At 35.3% G+C, this 21,260-nt stretch overlaps 1 protein-coding gene across 4 annotated transcripts in view; it reads left to right on the forward strand.

Moving 5' to 3' along the window:
• LOC145669689 (uncharacterized) overlaps positions 1-21,260 on the forward strand; it is a 215,068-nt gene that overhangs the window by 59,641 nt on the left and 134,167 nt on the right. For all 4 annotated transcript variants that reach the window (XM_081737976.1, XM_081737973.1, XM_081737975.1 and 1 more), the window contains exons 5-7: positions 844-903; positions 6,692-6,884; positions 14,804-14,950. In XM_081737976.1, coding sequence (XP_081594102.1) covers positions 844-903; positions 6,692-6,884; positions 14,804-14,950 — 400 coding nt within the window. The remainder of the gene's footprint in view (positions 1-843; positions 904-6,691; positions 6,885-14,803; positions 14,951-21,260) is intronic.

The raw sequence follows: 21,260 nt of genomic DNA on the forward strand, positions 1-21,260 counted from the left end.
AAGAAGAACTATTTCTATGGAAACAGCGCGTTTAGCTAATTATAGTGCCTCATTTCTGTTGCTCTGCAATGGTAAACATTCCACCCTTTCCGCACGTTGGCCAATTTGAACATAAACAAATGCACATTGTTTGAGGCGAATGTCAATTTGAGTAGTGAACCTGCTGGTTATTGAGAGCATTCTTTTTAGTTCTCTTTTGTGTCATTTAATTTTATAGAACTGAGATTTACTTCTAGTGAATAATTTCGTGTTTCAATACAAGACGCAAAGCTGGCAACACAGCCTTGAGCACCACGTGCACGCAGCGAGCTGTCAGAAAAGACAAGTAGTATCAATTAGGTATATCTTACCTTTCTTCCGAAATGATACAATTATTACACGTTCCAAGGCCATAATATTCACTCTTGTCATAATATGATAAGCGAGTTGTCATTATTTAATACTTACTGTGATAAAATATATAGTTTTGTGTGTCGAACAACCTTAATATTTGCGTTTCTGCTGATAGAGATGTTATTTCCTATTTTCTTTGTCATTCTGTATGAAAAATATAGACAGTTTTTTGTTCCACACGGCATTCTACATACTAAATTGCTATGGAAATCCAAATTTCGATATCTTTCGTTGTTGGCATCATTATGAAAGTTCTAGGGGGAAAAAAGTAGCAACTGCATAATCTATTGTTAAAGAACAAATTATTTTATCCGATAATGGAAACATTACTCAAGTTCATTAGGTACAAACAGATATAAAATAAAGTAGGTGTGTAAAATGTGGAAAAAGGAATACTGACATAATAGCTTCTGCTTAAAAAAAAACTTGCTTTTTTTCTTTTAATTGCAGAGAATAGTATCGGATGGTGAGGAAGATCGCGGAAAAGATAAAATAATTGTCAAAAGAAAGGTAAGTTTTTAGTTGTTTGCTATTTTTCATTTAGCTATTTGTATTTCAATTGTGCATGATTGTTTTTCGTATGAATAAAACAAACATTGCCATAATAATCAATGCTTCTCTGCACTTGTGCATTATAAAATGTAAATGCATGAACTTTAAATATACGTTTTTACATACGTACGTGTTATTAAGTCATTATATGTTCATGGAAGTCTTATAGGTGAGTTCCTTTAATAATTCGAATGTGTATTCAATATTACTTTTTGAGTAGTTTAAGTGTATAATTATCAATACTAACCATTTTTTTCTCCTAGTTGAGACTTCTTTCACTCGATTATTTTAATTACCTCTCTGTAATTCTTGTCAGTGGAGCTCGTGAGTTAAAAAGAAAAAATAATTTTTTACATATTATTTGCAAAGGATACAACGATACAGAAATTCTAATAATTCTAATAAGAACACACAAAAATATTTACATATAGTTTGCAAACACACATCATTTGCAGACATTAACACTTGCTTATCTTATTACATTATTAGCGTTTAACGAAAAAAAAAGTTCAAAGATCGGACATGTACACTCATGTCCAAAATGATTGTCGCATATCTATAACTGTCTGCTTGTAAGAATATAATTTGATAATGGTTTTCCTGGGTACATTTAATATTGATACTATGTGTATAATCGGGAAATGTATATTTGTGGTAAATTTCATAGGAAAAGAATTATAAATACGGAAATTAGAATGAGTAAAACAAAATGTTACTAAATGGACAAGAAAGTTTTATTGTTCCTATTTACTGCTCTTTGACATGAAGTTTGCCACATATATGTCTTTGCCGATTATACACATACTAACATTATAAAAAATACCGGGCAAGATCGTTATCAAATTATATTCCTACAACATATTTATAGACATGCGACAATAGTTTTGGACATTAGTGTACCAAACGATAGACTTATTAAGCTGAACAAAATGATATACATGAGTATAAAATCTCATGCGCAGTTTTCGAGAAAATGGAGAGAAACAAAATTGATACTTTACGAAAACCATCCACCTATTGAGGTGAATCTGATGCAGGAATATCCCTTACGAAAACCATCCACCTATTGAGGTGAATCTGATGCAGGAATATCCCTCATTTTAGTTCATCGTTATGAAACTAGAGTGATGTCAGCTACAAATGGTGGGATCATTTTTCAACATAGTCCCCATTACGAGCAACACACTTGCGTCAACGCGAAACAGGAATTTTCATGCTGTCGGCGAAGAATTGTGGTTGCTGCTGGTGACACCATTGCTAGCTGGGAAAACTTTGAATTTTTTTTGGTGGAGGAGAGGTCATGTACTACATCGACTGACGCCGGCGATGAATGTTCCTGGGCGCACAACCTCCCGCAATCAGAAATTCAATGACAGCTCGCTGTTTCAACCGAACATCATCACTGGATGCCATTGATTGCTCCATTACTCTGGAACGAAAAGAGATAGGAAGGTGAAACAAGTGACATTCTATAACTAACATCAGTGCATTAATGATAAACAGTTCAGAATGTTTGCAGTACTATTGGCCATGTAGTGGGCTTGGAGGCATTACTTTGTGTATCACTCTCGTACTTCCAAGATGACAGTTCATAGTATGGTCAAGGAAATAAGAGAGTAGGACTGTGTTTAACTCCTTAACTTTATTTAGTGTTTAATTAAAATGTTGTAATATAGAACATATATCAGTCGGCAGATCGCATCGAGCTGTATAAGATAACATGCTTGAGGATTAATTCTTATGCATAGTTTTTCAAGAAGAAGAAAAAAATGAAAAATGAAAAAAAGTTGCGTGGCACTAGAAAGTGTCATTTGTTACCAATAATTTTTATTTTGCTAGAAGAAATGGTTATTTATGTACTGTATATATTGCAAAGTACATTGGTAACTAGTAGATTGTTTTTCGTCTTTTCATAACATACAATTTATGGAGCACTACTTGTAGATATGACTACTTATTTTTACAATTTCTGCCTTCGTCCTCCCCTCTGGTCTAGTGGCTAGTGCGCGCAGCTTTAGTACAATGGCTCCCGAGTTCGATTTGCGGTGTGAGAACCTTGCAATTTGAATGCAGTACAAGCTTTGGATTTCACTTCAAACTGTGTGTCGACTGAAAACTGTCTGCTGAACTCCAAACCAACAACAAGAATGAATTTCTGCCTTCGAATGTTTCAGTGTTAGCAAATCATGTTATTCGCAGAAACATTTCTTGCATAATGTAACTAAGTTGGGGTCTACAGAAAATATAACAGAAAACTCGGTCGTGCTGTGGTAGAAACACTTACTTTCACTATAAACCTCTTTTATATTTCTCTCTCATGAACAGCCTATTCCGCATTTTTTTATTTTTATTCTTTTATATAAAGTATGCCGTCTTGTGTTCCGTACGAAAAATAAGAGCTTGACAGTTAAGGCTATGCCTGAAGGGGCATATACTTGTTGTACGTTATACTTAGTTTCTTTATACACACCAACAACAGAACAATTTGCCTTCTCCACCTGAAGTCAAATCCGCCACTGGAGGAGAACCGCTGTTAATTCTGGGAGGGTTATATATAAATGGTTCATGGTGATTGAAGCGTTAGCAGGGTGTCTATCTGTCACAAATGTCACGAAATTTAGCTTTTGGGTCACGATTTTTTTTAAATTTTATTTTATTTATTTATTTATTTTATTTATTTATTTTTTTTTTGTCTGTACACACACAAATATTGACTGAAAAACTTTGTTCTATAAAATGTCAAAATTCAGCACCAAAAAATTTCTATGATCGGCTTTAGACGCTAGCAAATCTCAAGCAAAGCACGTTTCTGTCACATACATAGAAATTCGGCCCGATTCGCACTCAAATTCGCTTTTGAGATGGTTACGAAATTTTATGACTTGGTAAAGAAAAGGTCACGAAATTTCATTTTGGAATTTTAGTAGACACCCTGGCTAGGAATCGTTAAAAATTACAATGTAAACAACGTGCCTGTATATTCTGAAATTATGAATTAATAGAATTTTTTTGCGATAAGTTAAACTCAACATTTAGAGGAGCTTAAGAAAAGTTGGATAAGTACTTTCAACTTCGAAAATTTCAAAAGCTGTTTTCAAATTAGTAAAGTAACACTTTAACTGTTGAAATTGTTAAAATTTATAATTTCATTTACACACAAATCTAATTCTAGATTATATGTATATATGAAACTCTAAAGCTTGAAGTAAATGTTATTGTGGTGATCGTACGCATAAAATATTAGTTTGATATTTTCATAATGGAATTGAAATGGAAGAAAATATTCTTACCTTACATTCTGACATGAAAATCACAACATACGGTTTTAGAATTGGTCTTGGTTCGTTCATCGATGGGTCTTCTATCGTTACATTTCACACTAAAATATGTTTATAGATTCTGTTCATGCTTAAAAACTCATGCTTCTATATAAAACTTTTTGAAGAGGGAAGACGTGCTGTTCAAGCTTCGTTAACCTGCTGGATCATATGGATAGTAGTTACAAGCTAAATTGTATTTACTATTAGTATGATGTCAATCAAAACAAAACCCAAGTGGGCATTTGGTGTTTGCTTGGTCATAGAAGCAGAATTGCAACGTAGAAAAGATGTATCCACAGAAAATAGATCCAATTCTAGAATACATAATAAACTGAACATACTTTTTTTCCCCCCTAAATATCAAGATCCAAACATGGAAATGGTTGTTAAAAAATACATCATCAGGAGGAGGTAAAATAACGAGAAATTTCAACTTATTACGTGATTATGAAGTCTCGTCACCAATCGTTGGTCTTTTACTTCAGTTCAGTTCAGTGTGAAATGGTGGAGGGATACGTCGACATCAGGATCGCTCTAACATTAAACAAGGTATAGTAATGTTTCACATCTGCACACGTTACACATATACGTCAAGATGTATTAGAGATATTACCAGCGTGCAGCCATTTTTTATGTGATTACTGTTTTTACCATTTTTTTTTTTCTCCACAAAATGTAAATTGAACACTTCTCTTCTTAAAAGAGGTTTTATATTGATGCATGGAATTTGACTGAAGAACGAAACCTATAACACTGTACCCATGTTTCAGTAGGCAGTGTAGCTGTAGAAGATAACATTGATAAAGCGACCAGAGAAGTCCTTATAGGTTCCTCATTGAGCGATGGAACATAGTAATAATTAATTAACTATATACCTAAATAATGTTTTTGTTTTAGTGGGTTTCTTTCCAATGTTTCAGGTCCATCGTTCGATAATTTATCTTCACGGTCACATAGGCTTAACTTTTTTTTTTTTTTTTTTAAATAATTCAGTCTTATTATTATTATACCTCAGCAGTGATAAAATATTAATATATGCTTTTTTTTCTTTTTTTAAATCGACACTTGTGCGATCGATTGATTGGATATGATGAAATTCCTGTTTAAGAAAATTTCACTGAAAAGATCCGTAAAAACATAAATTAACAGGTTTTTCGTACACTAACGTTAAATCTACATTCGTAAATGTACATAATTGTTACATAACTAAGAAAGTAATTTGCATCTATTGGTACAGGTAGATTGGGGAACACTGTAGTTTAGGGGTTAGAGCATTGGACTCATGCCTACGTGGTTCCGTATTCGATTCCCAGACCCCCGCCAAGTGAACTTTGTGGTGGACAAACACCGTTTTCTCGGGGTTCTCCCGTTTCCTCCCACTCTTCATTCCACCATTTCATTCATTACTCAACATCACCATCTCCTTTAGCCTAACCGGCATAAACGTGGGACGTAAAACTCAAAAGATTTCATTTCGATTCCCAGACTGTGCTTCCCAATTTTCGGCGTCCACCCACCGTCGTGAGGCAAACTGGAGAGTCACGTGAAAACAAGACATGACGGCCACTAGGTCTAGAAAGCTTCTGATGCGCTTGTTAGAAACAGGTCGTTGCAGCGCGCTGACCACGTGCTCGCTCCTAGAATGTACACTCATGTCCAAAATGATTGTCGCATATCTATAACTGTCTTCTTGTAAGAATATAATTTGATAATGATTTTGCAGGGTACTTTTAATATTGATACTGTGTGTATAATCGGGAAATGTATTGTATATTTGTGGTAAATTTTATAGGAAAAGGTTGCTAAATGGACAATAAAGTATTATTTTCGTTCTATTGTTCTTATTTACTGTTCTTTTGACATGAAGTTTGCCACATACGTGTCTTTGCCGATTATACACATACTAACATTATAAGAAATAACGGCCGAATTCTTTATCAAATTATATTCCTACAACAACATATTTATAGACATGCGACAGTACTTTTGGACATGAGTGTACGTATTCAGCCGGTCGCTAGCGGATGGTGCTGGAGTAGGCTTAGGCTCACCAATGGGCCGTTACACCACGTTGTTTGGTTTGGTTTGGTTTTTGGTACAGGTATATTAATTACTAATGTAGGTTAAAAAAAAAATATTGTGCAATATTAATTATTTTGCCACTGTTGAGATACAGAAATAATGTAAAAAAAAAAAAAAGACACTTAAGCCTGTGTGGCACTGAGGAAAAATGCGCGAGCGACGTATTTCAAATATTGGGAAGAAACTTACTAGAAGGAACATTATTTAGGTGAGCAATTAAGTCCTGAAATGGTTTGTTGTGATTCACATGTCAGAAGAACATTTTTCAATATTAAACATACATCTTATAGCTTTCTAAAGTAAATTGGAATATGTTTGTGCTAAAAAGAGTTGTCTTCTTACAGAGGCTGAAATTCAAAGACGTAGACAAAGACGATGTTCTTAAGAAGAGAAAGCTGCTGAAGGGAAGCGATATGATCAAAAGAAAGAAGAGAGCTATAGATGGTCTTGTGAAGAAGAAAGCGTCAATGACGGTAAAGGAATTGCTGAAGGAAAGGCGGGAAGCAGAGGTCTTAGAACCAGATAGTGTTGTCCCAGGTAAGTTACTGATAGAACGAATATGTTAAAATCTTTTTGTCTGTATTCATTTTAGGATTAACACAACTAGGAGAATAGGCAGGTTCATGATAGTACACTAATTACGTCTAGGAGCCGGGTTGATACTTTAAAACCTATCTTTTTTTTTTTTTTTTTTTTAATTATTTATTTTAAATAGCGAACTAATAGTTTCCCTTTTGCATTTTTATAATTTTGCTTATTAGCTAAAACGTAAGCTGCACTTTCATGTTTGCGAAAACGAAATGAGTATTGCAGATTATGAAAGACTGCTGTATTATAGTGAAAAACCCAGGGCATCCTATACTTTCCTTATACCGAAGTCTGTAGATGTAAAAATGGTGTGACTGACTGACCAATACCGAGGTCAAACTGCTTAAGCGAGAAACTTGAATTTAGGACAGTACATAGAATTTGTGACGTAAGGAAGAATATTGGAATTCGACATGGAAGGGAGGTTGAATCATAATAAGATGCCGATATCACGGAATTCCTTAAGATTAGGAACGAAAATTGGTATTCAGACTTTTGATTTAAAATAATTAAACTTGTGTTTTAGCGTTTTGAATATTTGACTAAAAGGGAAGAAAAAGGGGTGGAAGTTCAGTTATACTAAGATGTCCATATCTAGATATACCTTAAGGTTAGAAATATAAAATTCTATGGCAGTTCTGACAAATTGTCTTTGGTGTTGAAAGAAAGAAAAAAAAAAGTAATTTTATTGCGAGTTATGTATGAATTGAAAATCTAGTATATCAACATGCATATTTCTTCCAACAAATATCTTCCATATCTTTCAGTGGAGTCGGAAAATTCTTTAAGAAATTATAGCATAAAGGTTCCGTACTAGGAAACGCTTGCATTTAGTTGATTTGAGATTAGTAACCTTTCAGCAGCAAAACTTATACGAGAATTGAAACCATAGATTTATGCGGGCTCAGAACCACATGAGCCTTCGCCGCAAATGAAACTCGGGTCCTCCACGCCAAAGGCGCGCACGCCATCCATTTACTCACAAGGGAACTCGGAAACATTTACAGGAGGTACAGTCCGTAGCAGAAAATCTGCAACATAAGCATGTATGTTTATTGTGAAACGACGAAGTCTTTTGCTCCAAAATAAGTATGCAGAGGAGGACACCGAGGTTTCTCCTGGCGTGATTCGTGCCACTTAGAAGTTATGTTAATTCCCTGCGCTGTTAGGCATAGTTTCACAATAAACTTACATGCTCATGTTGCAGGTTTTTTTTCTGCGGACTTGTACCAGAGGACTTTAAATCCGTCCTTGTCCATGCATAAATACAGTAAATCACTCCACATGAAATGTTAATGATTTTAACTGATCCTATAGGATTTTTTAAATTTTATCTTGTTGACTTCCTTGAGATCAAGATAATTTCAAGACAGGTTGTTTGAAGATTTTGTAAATTGTTGTAAGTGTTCATCTGTCACTGACAAGTCACTTGCTACAAGTAGAGAAAAAATTAATACACTGTGGTTTTAGCAAACTTCTCTGTCTTATCTTGAGATAAAGTTCCTTCATTATTGTTCATCAGTTGTAATTCCCCGGTTATTTTCTTTCGCCATATCTTCCGTCATATCCGTAAAAATATGATTTATATTCAAGTATATATATATATACTCGTATATGTAAACATCTTTAATGTTTCTATTCACTTCCCTATTTTTGCTGTTACATTCTCGGTGCTTTTCCGTTATACTTAATTAATTTTCTACACACGTACGTCTTATTTCGATCACCTATAGTCGTTTCTCATTGCTACCGTACGAAAGTCACTGAATTCTATTAGGAAAAGAAAAAAAAAAAAAAATCACTAAATGCTTGTTTGCTTTTTTTTTTCTTTGCTTATGTTTTTCCATTATCCTTTATATTTTCACTGGTAATATTACCTAATATCTAAAACCGATTTTTTTTGAACTACCATAGATAACAGATGTTCGATTGGTTAGAATTGTCGTGGTTTTCGTAGTTTTAACATTTATTTTCACTTAGTATTCTTTCATGATTTGTTCTCGTGTTTATTTTCAGTTTACGTTGCCCAAGTAGAGCTATATCGTTTGCATAACGTATTGACATTATCTTTGTTCCTTATACCGGTATATCGTTTTGCCTCGCCAGTAGTTCGATTTCAGTTACAAACAATAGATAATCTTTATATAGTTTATAGATAACCTTTAGATTTATCCACCAATTTTAGATAATCTTTATCCTGTCTGGATGCTTTTGAGAAGTTCTTCAGATTAGACGAAGAGAGAGATTTGTATTAGTGGGTCGTGCGTGGAATAGTTATAAAGAGAAATATGCCAATAAAGAAAAGTTAATCAGAAAGCCTGAAGTATTGCAGTAGCTTCGTTTTGCCTTATTGCTTAGTGATCTCTGCAGATTACGACATTATCGTGTAAACTTAACTTTAACAATGCAACAAACGGATGCAAATATAGAAGATTCAAAGCAACCGTAGCCTTAAGTTTTTCTTTTTTGATATAAATAAGTGGTCGTACTGTTTCATTGCCATAAAACTATGAAATCCGTACCTCATCACTTATTTTGAAGTACACATTTCTATGTTTAGTGCCCTTTTTGACTGTTCTGGTTCCAAATATTATTGCATATAAATATTAGAATATATTAGAAACTGATCGCAATAGACATATTTTTTATAACGATTAAACAGTTACACGAAATACCTTAGACATCATTATTGCGATGATTAATTACGATGTATTGGCGCTGTCTTGATCATTGTAATTGTGAAAGTGGTATCTTCTAAAACTTTTTTTTTTGTACCATGAAATACTGTGAGTTAAGCATTAATTTTTTATATACTGTATCTATTCTGCTGACAGGTTTTTCATTATAAAGTTCATTATACTGTGAAACACATGACAGAAATCATCTGAGGAATATTATACAAAAGAAAGGGAACATGCTGGTTTAGTGGTAGAGCGCGTACCTCTGGAGCGTGGGGTCCTTGGATCGATCCCCGGCAAAGTTAGTTTGTGGTGGACAATATCGCGTCCGTGTGTTTTCTTGGCATACTCCTGTTTCTTTCGACATTCTCATTCCACCAACTACTCCATCGTGATTCACTTGCCTTAATCATCATCCTCCTTAAGCCTAAACGACAATCGTGGGACGTTAAACTGTAAGAAATCATTTCGTGTTTATTTTCGTTGCAGAAGTACCATATAATTGAATAAGACCTCAATACAGTAATAATACCATGTTACTTTCGTATTATTCGTATCATGCAATACATTCAACTTCAGTATAGTCATTTTGTTCAGATCTATTTGGTCTAGGAATTAATTCGTGCGGTTGGTACGCACACATTGAAACTGTAGTACAAACACAAAATACATAAATACCTTAAGAAAAATATTGTCCATCGCTAGCCACCACTTTCGCCCATCTGTCAGGCAATGTACGGATTCCGTGGCGAAAGAAGTCCTCATCCTTGGAAGCGATCCAGTCAGAGACCCATGTTTCGATATCTTCTGAAGAAGTAAACCGCTGTCCAATCAAATCGTTGTTCATGCAATCGAACAAGTAGTAGTCCGAAGGAGCAACGTCTGGTGAATACGGCGGGTGGGGTAAAACTTCCCATCCGACATTTTCTAAATAGGTTTTGACCGGTTTTGCGACATGTGGGCGAGCGTTATCATGTTGAACAATAAGTTTATCATGTCTGTTCTCCCATTCTGGTCGTGTTCTGGCCAGAGCTTGCTTCAAACGCATTAATTGTCGTCGATAACGTTCTCCATTCATAGTTTCACCCGGTTGCAGCAGCTCATAGTACACCACACCTTTCATATCCCACCATATGCACAGCATAACCTTTGCACAGTGAATATCTCGTTTTGGTTGTGATGGACCTGGTTCACCTGGTTTCACCCAGGCCTTTTTTCGTTTAGGGTTCTCGTAATGGATCCACTTCTCATCACCCGTAATAATTCGATGCAGAAACCCCTTTCTGCTCTGTCGTTGAAGCAGCAATTCGCAAATGGTTTTTCGTCTTTCAACGTCTCTGTCTTTCAATTCATGTGGAACCCAATGTGACATCTTTTGAATCATTCCCATGGCTTTCAAGCGTTTGGAGACTTGTTTGATCAACGCCTAATGCTGCTGCAAGTTGTTCCTGCGTTTGACACGAATCTTGCTCGAGCAATGCTGTCAATTCTTCGTTTTGAAATTTTTTTGGCTGTCCAGCTCGCTCTTGGTCTGCCAAGCCGAAATCACCACTTCTAAACCGTGCAAACCACTTCTGACACGTTCGCTCAGCTAGAGCATGGTCACCATACACTTCCACCAAAATACGATGACTTTCAGTCGCATTTTTCTGCATGTTAAAGTAATGCAGCAGGACACCCCGCAAAAACACTTTATCAGGCACAAATTGCGCCATGTTCACTTAACTACAAACTGGTGTTGTTGACGCTTTAATCCACTGCCCTATACTACGAACGATACGCGATGACAGGGGTTTGCAACACATGTGTGGATACACGGAACTGTGGGACGCTCCGTTCGTTGCGCCATCTCTTGTCCACCCGCACGAATTAATTCCTAGACCAAATACATAAAGTGCATTCGAATTTATTGTGACGTTCTCTGTTGTCGAAGTCGCTTCATCCGTAATTCAAGGAAGTTGGTTCTAGTGCAATGGAATTTCGATATGTGGACAAACTTGCAGCTATATAAGGGGCAGTTGGGAATTGACAGCTTTAAGTCATTGCTTGAGTGACATCATCTGGTTGCAATTATTACATAAGCATTCATGTGATGTAATGCATGACTTTCACAGTGTCAAAATTCAATTTTTCGTTTCACATATTTTTCACATTTTGAGAGAGCCTATTATTTTAATGTTTTCTGTTGCAGACATCATTTTTGTTCTTACAGACACCATTCATAAAACAAAAGTTGATGTAGTGGTAACTATTAGGTTAGTTCTGTTTAAGTGTTTCTGAACTATGTTTACTTTCACTCGAGCTATATTTAGTTTATAATCTAGTTCTGTTAAATTATACATGATATATCTATATCTGTATATTTTATAAAAATAAACAATAGTATTTACAAGATGGATGAAATGTTTGTAGTCTTTACATGCATGCACATCACCAATCCAACCCATATATACCAATTATGGCGAGTGTTTTATCGTTTATAACGTTTTTTATGTATTACAAAATTATGGAATTTTCGAGGCATTTCATTGCAACTTTATATACCAAATACATGGTGCAAATGTACTCACCCACTCTTCCTGTTGTCTGTTTAATTTCTGGTACTTTGGTTACGTTAGCCGGAAATAAGTAGTGAGAAAATGTTCGGAAAAGGGAACACAGACATTGAAAATGCCCTCTCCGCTGCTCTAGTGAGTAGCGCTAGGACCTTCGATACACTTAGTCTCGGGATCGGTTCCCGATGGGGGAAGAGTAAAATACAAATTTATTACGATAGTTCGGCCTACCTTAAGCTGTAGGTCCATGTCTTACATAGCCTCGATGCTGAAAAAAGTTGCTAAATTTCAACAAACAAATAAAACAGTATTAAAAAAGAAAGAAAAAGGATGACTTCGATAACTTCCTATGACCACAAAACAATTCAAACAGCATGTTCTGATCGAAATGATTCACCATTTCGAGCAATAACGCTATCCTGTGTCTAGTGGCGTGAAGAGACGTATTGTAGCCAGAAACTTGGCCTTTAGGGAATAATAATAATAATAAATACTGTAGTGGACTAATTAACCCAGACTTGGAACCCTAATTAATTAAGTTTGAAATATTTGAATTCAAGTGGCAGAAATTGATCCATCAAATGACAGATATGCACATGCTTCTTATATTCAAGCCGCTGTAAAACAAGAAAGAAATTTCACAATGGTCTGGAGATGTTTTGTGTAAGATTTATAAACTGTCGCTTACTAACATTGTCTCAATATCCTAACGCGTGCTAGTTTCTGTAACAACAAATAAGACTGCGAAACTTCGCGTTAGTTATCTTATGTAATCTACCCAACATAAATCATGAATCGCCCCTGACATCTGCATGCAACATGGTCATCATATTAGTGTCGTTCGCTGATAAACGTCTATCATAATCCTTATAAATTAGTTCCTTCAGAATATGTTACATTAATTTTACTTTATAACACATTTGCCAAACACATGATTTGCCATATCATTATTCATATCATCGGATTTCCTAATTGTTATAAATCCTATCGTAATTTTTTAAATGTACTGAACCCAACTTCAAATCAATAACAAAAAAGTACTTCTATTTTCTTCTAAATATTTAACAACATGGGAGTACACATGAAATTATTATTTGCAATCTGAAATTAACAACCAAATTTCCTAATATTTTCGAGGTAGGGCAATAGATGTCTTAATAAAAATTGAAGGAATCATGAGCTTCATGTGCTATACAAAGCCCAACGTCGTGGTCCAATATGACATATCTTCTTGTACGTGTTTTATTGGTCAGTTTCAACTTGAATAAAAATAGAGATCCCAAAGCATGCTTTCAAAGTGAAAAAAATATGTGCAGTCCAAACAACAGGTCTAGGATAGTTATTGAGCGCTCCTAAGTTTTGGTTGCAGTACCAGTTAATTGCGATAGGATCATTTGAACAGACTTGTTCTTAACGAAATAGTAGTAGGGCGAAATCATTCTCAAGGTTTCTACAAGAGAAGTGGATTTCAGCTGGAGTTGAAATGTTAGACAATTTAATTGTATGCCTCTGTATGCAGTGCTGTGATTAAATGGAAGGTGGATACTTTAATTAGAGCAATTTTTGAATAAATCAAGGCTTTATTAATTTGTACAGTTTTTGTGTCGACATAAATCTCTATGAATCGTTAACTTGCACCTCAGGTTTATTACTTCTTACAAAATCGAGAATTCGTGTGGCATATTGAAATTAACGAGCAGTAATGCACCGTCGAACAAGTTCCTAAATTATATAACTTCGTTTTTATCCATTTCAATATTTACATTCCTATTTTGTAATCGTGTCTCACTTGCGAATGGTCATATACTAACCTGAAGTACCACGTCTGGTCGTATGTATTTGTGTCCTTTGTTCTTCAAGTAGTACCTTTTTGATGTGATAATACCGAAAATCGTATGCTACACTAGATTGCGGGAAGAAGAAAGAGAATGAATTCAACAGAGATGCACATAGTCCCGAGTTCAGTTCCTGAGGAGTAGACAGTTGAGTGGAGTTCAGATGAGAACTTCTGTATAGGTTTTGGCTTCACCAGTTATCCTCGAGGAGAGAGGTTTCTGCATCAGTATTTGTACGGTATATTAATTGGCTGGCTTGGTTAAATGAAGCTCAGATGGATGTCTTCTGTACAGCTTAATTTACCATTTCCATTTTCGTTTTTAGTACCGAGATCATTTTTGATATTTGAGATCGGGTTGACTGACATCTTAACGCTATATTCCATGCAGATTTGAGTAACGATTTTTTTAAAAAAATGTAAAATCAAATTTTATGGAAGAATTGGGTCGTTCTCGTTGCGGATAGTCTTGCATGTTAGAAACAAATAATTAAAACTTTAGTTGGAACAATTACACCATTCTATGACACTCATGTTAATATTTCTTGTGAGGAGGAGGTTCATATTATCGTGTTTGTGATGTTCTTGATATGTTAAATACGTATCTAGACTTCATACATAGTTTTATTTTATTTTATATATGTAAATACTCGTTGCATGTATATTATGATATGGTTTGCTTAGCATCATGTGTTACGTTCTTTTTTTGTAGTATTTATTTATTTTTAATAATAAGCTCCATTTATATATACATAAAAGCTTACGCTTTTTTATTTGTTTATTTTCTTTTTTTCGCTTTAGTTGAAGAACCACCTCCAACAGAACAAGCTAAAAAATCTGCAACAGAAACCTCTATAGCTGACGCAATTGAATCTGTTGTTATTGCAGCTCGCCAGAAGGATGATTCTAGTAATGCTAGCTCTAGCTCAGTTTCTAAGTCGCAGTCAGGTAAAAATAGATCTTAACATGATAATTTAGTTTTGTAGATTAGGAGAACGAAAACACTCTTGGGGTTGTGAGAACGTGTTGAGAATTATGAACATGAAACGTCAAGAAATTGTGCTGTTGAAATTCTGTATTTGCTCTGCTGGTTGGTGTGGACGAACAAGCATTTTAAAACTGTAGTACGCAGATTGCATATAGATCTCGAGGTCTGTCCTTATGGTCCTGTTTCCGTATCGAACATTACTCCAAAAATACAAGAAAAATAAAATTTCAGGTGGATCATATATATATACACTCTCTCTCTCTTTCTCTTTCTCTTTCTCTCTTTCTCTCTCTCTTTTCTCTCTCTCTCTCTCTCTCTCTCTCTCTCTCTCTCTCTCTCTCTCTCTCTCGTTGAGGATCTCAACTCGGTGTAAATTTTGTATGAATTATACATTATACAATTTAATAAAAATAAACCTTGGTAGACAGTAAAAAGGATCACGCAATAAAAGTTCGAAATTTCATATGGTAGATGTCAACCACTGAAAAACGCATACAGCCATCTAACGGCAAGATGTGTAACTTCTACTATCTTTCTGAAAAAAAAAACCCTCAAAAAACAGCATTTAAAAAATTCGCTTTCATTCAAGAATTATCATGTGAAGTAACGGACTAACGTAAGTCACCGTTATCCGTTAACATTAACGGATTGACTACATTAACGAACTTGGCCGAGATAATTGCTGTATCTATCTATTGTAAAAAACAGAATTCATTTCCGTTCAAGAATTTATCGTGAGGAGTAACGTACATACTGATATTACAATATTTTGAGTCTCACATGCGTGATCCTAATCAAGTAAAGCTCATACAAATTCTAATAGCTTATATGGATGTAATATAAAATATTCTTGATAGCCGTCGTCTTTTTTAAACTAATGTGTAATTTCATCTATCAAGGCAATTTTTATTAACTCTGTTTTAAAAATACAGTGAAACCTCCCCTAATGGACACCTTTCAATAGCGTGGACACATTCATAATATGGACAACCTTTTTGGTCCCAGCAAAAATACATGTAGTATTATGAAACAGAATCCTCCCATTTACAGACACTTTCATGTACTGTATATGAATTGTCCAATTCAAAATTGATTATTCTAAATCTAATTGTCTGGTTTTAAAATTTTATGCCGTGATGTAATCTCTTTCTCAAATCAAAAGCCGTGGGGGGAGGGCGAATATATTTCAATTTGTACGTGAGGGATACTGGCGACGATTGTTTATGGATCGACAAGTGCGTCTGACTGAAATTTTGCGCCCTGCTTAAGGTTTTCTTGAGATTTGAATCATGGATACAGTGCAAGAAGGTACACTTTTGAGAGCTTTTATAGAGTTCCATATATTTTTTAAGCAATTCAGTGACAATCAACTAAGACATCTTTTATTTAAAACATGTCTGATATTTCTAGCAATCGGTAACTTAACTACAAAGCTCCGTACTTCAATGTATATACTAAAATATATAGTACATCAAGCTACAAGCGCTTTATTAAGTTACTAATTACCAAAGAAAAAATATGCTCCTTGCGGCGTAATTTCAATGCCATAAAGTTTGTTTCCTATACTATAAACGGATCACGATGCAAAAGAATAGCATGAACTTTGCTGTTTCAAAGATTTTTGTTGCGGGGGAATAGGTTAAATATTATGCTTTAAGTATATTGCATATCATTTTCTTGAAGATCCAATTTAGGTTAGTAATTAAATTTTTTACTATGACAGTACGGTTTAGTCATTAATTTGAAAATCATCCAAGCTTAGAATTATTTATAATTCAAATAATATAACAGACGGCAACAATTTTATAACTTGAAGTGCGTACCAATACCCTTTATTTCTTTCAATAATACACGTTACAACTATGGTGCCAACTATGTGTAACGACTAAACCATATTCAGATTCTCTTTATCCCTTTCGGGACGGGAAAATTTTTGGCATCTTTATAAATCCCCACCAAACTTCAACCGCAAACAAAAGAAATACGCACTCTCGTATGGGATTGACGCATCTGTATGACTCATGTAACCAGCAAAATTTTAGCGAGCCGTCTCCTGCCGAAGAAGTAAAATGCTGGACAAAAATATATAATTATCAGTGATGTAGTTGGTACCCGCACAACCCGTACAATCGTGCGGGTACGTCGCGAAAGGGTTATTAGGTATTTTTGTGTGTTTTTCTCTCTCTTCCTGCAGTTCATGCACTTTATCTAAAACGTTTTCAACCTAATTTCTAATTTCTTTTCTTACAATTAGGGGGAACGATGATTTAGTGATAGAGCGCTTACCTCTGGTGCATGGGATCCTTGATTCGATCCCCGGCCAAGTTTGTGGTGGACAACATTGTATCCGTGGGTTTTCTCAGGGTACTTCCGTTTCCTTCCACTTTCTCATTTCATCAATTCTTTTATCATTCACTTGCTTTAATCATCGTCTTCCGTATTCTAAAGGGCATAAACATGAGACGTTAAACTGAATTTTTTTTTCTGTTCCTGGGGATGTAAATGAAATTCTACGGTTATGTGCAGAATATCAGTAACCTACAGTGTTGAGAAACCAAGGAGAAACACATTATTTTAGGCGTGCCGTTATATGAACCGTTATCCAATCATTTAGCATTACCTTCTCATGGAGAAGACAGAAAGACAGTGGCATACAGCGCTCTTGTCGTTAGCTTCTGATGACTTCATGCCCTTAAAGGTACTCGGCTGTTGCAACGTCACGCCACTAAGCAAAAGCCGTACAGCCGTAACTGATTGGGGGAAGTTTAGGAGGCGTACGTTAAGTTGCAACGTAGCATTAACTATTACGTTTCCAGATATGCGATCGTAAGCAAGGGGTTTGGCTCAGGCCGGCAGTAACATCGGCGGATAACATTGGATTATATCTTTGTCTTTTAGAAGACTTTGATGCTTACGTTTAGTTCCTCAAACGTTAGTTATATATAAGTGTACTCAAAATAGTATTTGGGGGCTGCGGTGGTTCAGTGGTAGAGCGTTCACCTCTGGTGGTAGGGGTCCCGGGTTCGATCCCAGCCCCCGCCAAGTGAACTTTGTGGTGGACAAACACCGCGTGCGTGGATTTTCTCGGGGTTCTCCAGTTTCCTCCCACTTTCTTTATTCCACCATTTCATTCATTACTCATCATCACCGTCTCCTTTAGCCTAACCGACATAACCGTGGGACGTAAAACTCAAAGATTTCATTTGATTATTTTCAAAATAGTACTCGTAAACTGTACAACTCCTTAAAATCAACAACTATTTCGAATTAACTTAAATTTTTTTCACCTTCATAGTCCCTACAAGAGCCAAATAATTGGTATCGTCCACATATTTTGAACAAGTGTTCGGTTATCATTCCGCAATAGGACAAAGCTTATTTAGTAATGTGAAGGCTATAAGTTACATTTTTATTTACTTCAATTAGTGGCACTATTGTAAATATTAATGTAAGATTCTGATGCATACGATTCTTCAGCGTTGAAAACGAAATCACTTGTTAAGATTCAATAAGCCTTAATGTGCTGAGAAATGTGGCCCGTGGTAAGCCAGTGGTAGAGTCCTTACCTCTATTGCGTGATGTCCCTGGTAGTGAACAAACACAGTATGCGTTTTCTTAATTGTACCATTCATTCATTATCTTCATCATCATCATCTTCTACAGCTCGGTGCATAATTGTAGGAAACCAGAAATTTCACTTTGTTTCTGCTGAGGAAGGATAACTGATAAATGATTCAAAATATACAGGTGTATCAAGAATTTGGACCCATAGGCTGAATGGAAAGTTTTTGGAAAGAGTGGTTTCCAATCAAAAATGGTGTATTTTTTCTAGTTGCACTAACTGTTTGGGATCCACTCTGGTGAGAAGCCCTATGCTAAATGAAAAAACAACGTTGTTAGTTCAGCAGGCTGTTCCCGTGAGCCCTCACTATATCAACAATGTAGCATTGTTGGAAAACAGGTTCGTTGTATTCTATTCGTAGGTTCCCTCACATAACAATGTGCAATTCTTAGTGTCATTTTACGTGCCCTTACCATTCCCTTTGAACAACGTGCTGAACCGGTGCAATTGGAAAAATTCATTATTTTAGACTGGGAACCACCTATTTCCAATAACTTTTGTTTGCTCTTTCCATTTTTACGCGTATTTTATTCAAACATAGTTGGACTAAGGTACCAGACTTTTGATACACCCGGCACAGGCGATGCCAATTATTGGCTGTTAAAGGAAGAAGAAGGTGAGTAAAATTGAAGTTAATTTAGATAAATATTTCCTACGTTCTATTAGTAACTATATACCTAGAAACTGAGTTACGTGGGATTGTGGGATATAGACGGAGCATTGATATCAAAGATTCGCTCATAAATAATAGCTGAACCAACATAACGCCCCCTCCATATATATATATATAGTGTGTATGTATGTGTGTACACAAAATGTTTCAAAACTACACCGACAACGTTTGAGAGGTGATTACTGACACCAAGATAAGACAAAAAGTATAGACCAACCTGGGTGCAAAAATTCTTCCTTTCGAAGTTACAGGCTGCCGAAAACATGAAAAAATGAACTTCAATGGCCCATAACTCCAAAACTATGGGACCTACCGTAGTCGGGTTAAGACTTCTTTAGGACTAGCATGTGTCCTATCCAAAAATCATTGTTTCAGATCCCTGGGGTACTCACAAAACAATTTTTATAGAGGGAGTTGGGCTACGGGCATATAATTTAAAGTACTCACCAACTACCTCTATAAAACTTGTTGCGGAAGTATCTCAGGATTCTGAAACATGGATATTTGGATAGGGATATACTAGTTCTTAAGTGAAGTCTTAACCCCACTACGGTAGATCCCATAGTTTCGGAGCTATGGATCTTTGAAGTTCATTTTTTCATGTTTTCGGTAGCTTACAACTCCGAAAGGAAGCATTTGTGCACCCAGGTTGGTCTATACTTTTTGTCTTCTCTTGGTGTTAGGAATCACCTCCCAAACGTCGGTGTTGTTTTGAAACACCCTATATATATAATATGCATGTAGAATACTAACATTATGTTTATGTCATAATAATAATAATCTAATTTACATTTGAATAAGCACGTGTTACCCTGTGTACAGTTAATGAGTATTCTATTAAAAAAAAAAAATAGATTTCATGGAAAAGGACCCTATAACTTGATCCTCAACAAATGGAACATGCCACAAAATCTTAACTGTGTGTCCGGTTTCCTACAAATAATCGAGCACGTTACATATAAGAACCCTGTTTTAATGTTCAATAACTCCTTAGAAGACATCTATATCATCTCTTGCAAGGAGGACTTCTATGGGTCAATAGACTTACCCTAAATTTGTCAATATGTGTCACTGCAGTTATGTTTCCTGTATATCTGAGTTTTATTGTTAATATTTGTTTGTTTCTTGCATTGCATCATACGTCTAAAAGCAATCAAAAGGGAAAAAAAAAAAAAACGTTTATTTTTTGTTTGTTGGAGTAAAAGAGAATTTTTGTTTATGTGGAATGAGGGGAAAGGAAGTACGAAAAGTATTTTTTTAAATAATAATAATATAATTATGTTTAAAATATAAACAAATGAGAAAAAAAAAAATGAAGTGAAATTTAAGAAAATCTGAGTGCAGTTCACCATGTTTGAAATTTGTATTTGGGAAATATTATTCTTTGATGTAGAATCCGTTGTGATTTTGAACTGTCAATTTGTTTCTAATCTTATTACATGAAAAGATGTTTCTTTATTATGCTAAGTCCTTCTCATATTTCTAGAAAAGAGTGGTGTGTTTGTAGATCACTCATCTCAAGTGTGAAAGATCTATAGTTGGAACCCAGGCTATAGAAGCTTGTTTATCATTTTATCTCCGATTCTTTCCTCTCTTTCCTGTCATATTCTTTTTATTTCATCAATTCTCCATCACCATTCACTTGCATTTTTTGTAAGTACTTGCACACACAACCTAAATCCTTGATTCTAATCTAGAGGTTTGTTTATAAAACAAAAGTTTGTTCTGTTATAATTGCGTAAATCTTGTATAGACTCAACAAATTTCAACCACTAAGTTTTCTGTGACCATCTTCAGGGTTACACCATCTTAAGGTAAGTATGAATATTCTACATTCTTAATTCTATTTCTTTCCGTTCGTCACTTACAATTCATGCTTAAATTTGTGAGAATCCGAAGATACATTACAGTCGCCACTCCTCGAGTGTGCCGATCGTTTTTCTGTAAGGCAACGACGTAAACTCTGAAGACAGTC

Source organism: Thermobia domestica, chromosome 14 (assembly GCF_964235325.1).
Source record: "Thermobia domestica chromosome 14, izTheDome1.hap1.1, whole genome shotgun sequence".
NCBI lineage: Eukaryota > Metazoa > Arthropoda > Insecta > Zygentoma > Lepismatidae > Thermobia > Thermobia domestica.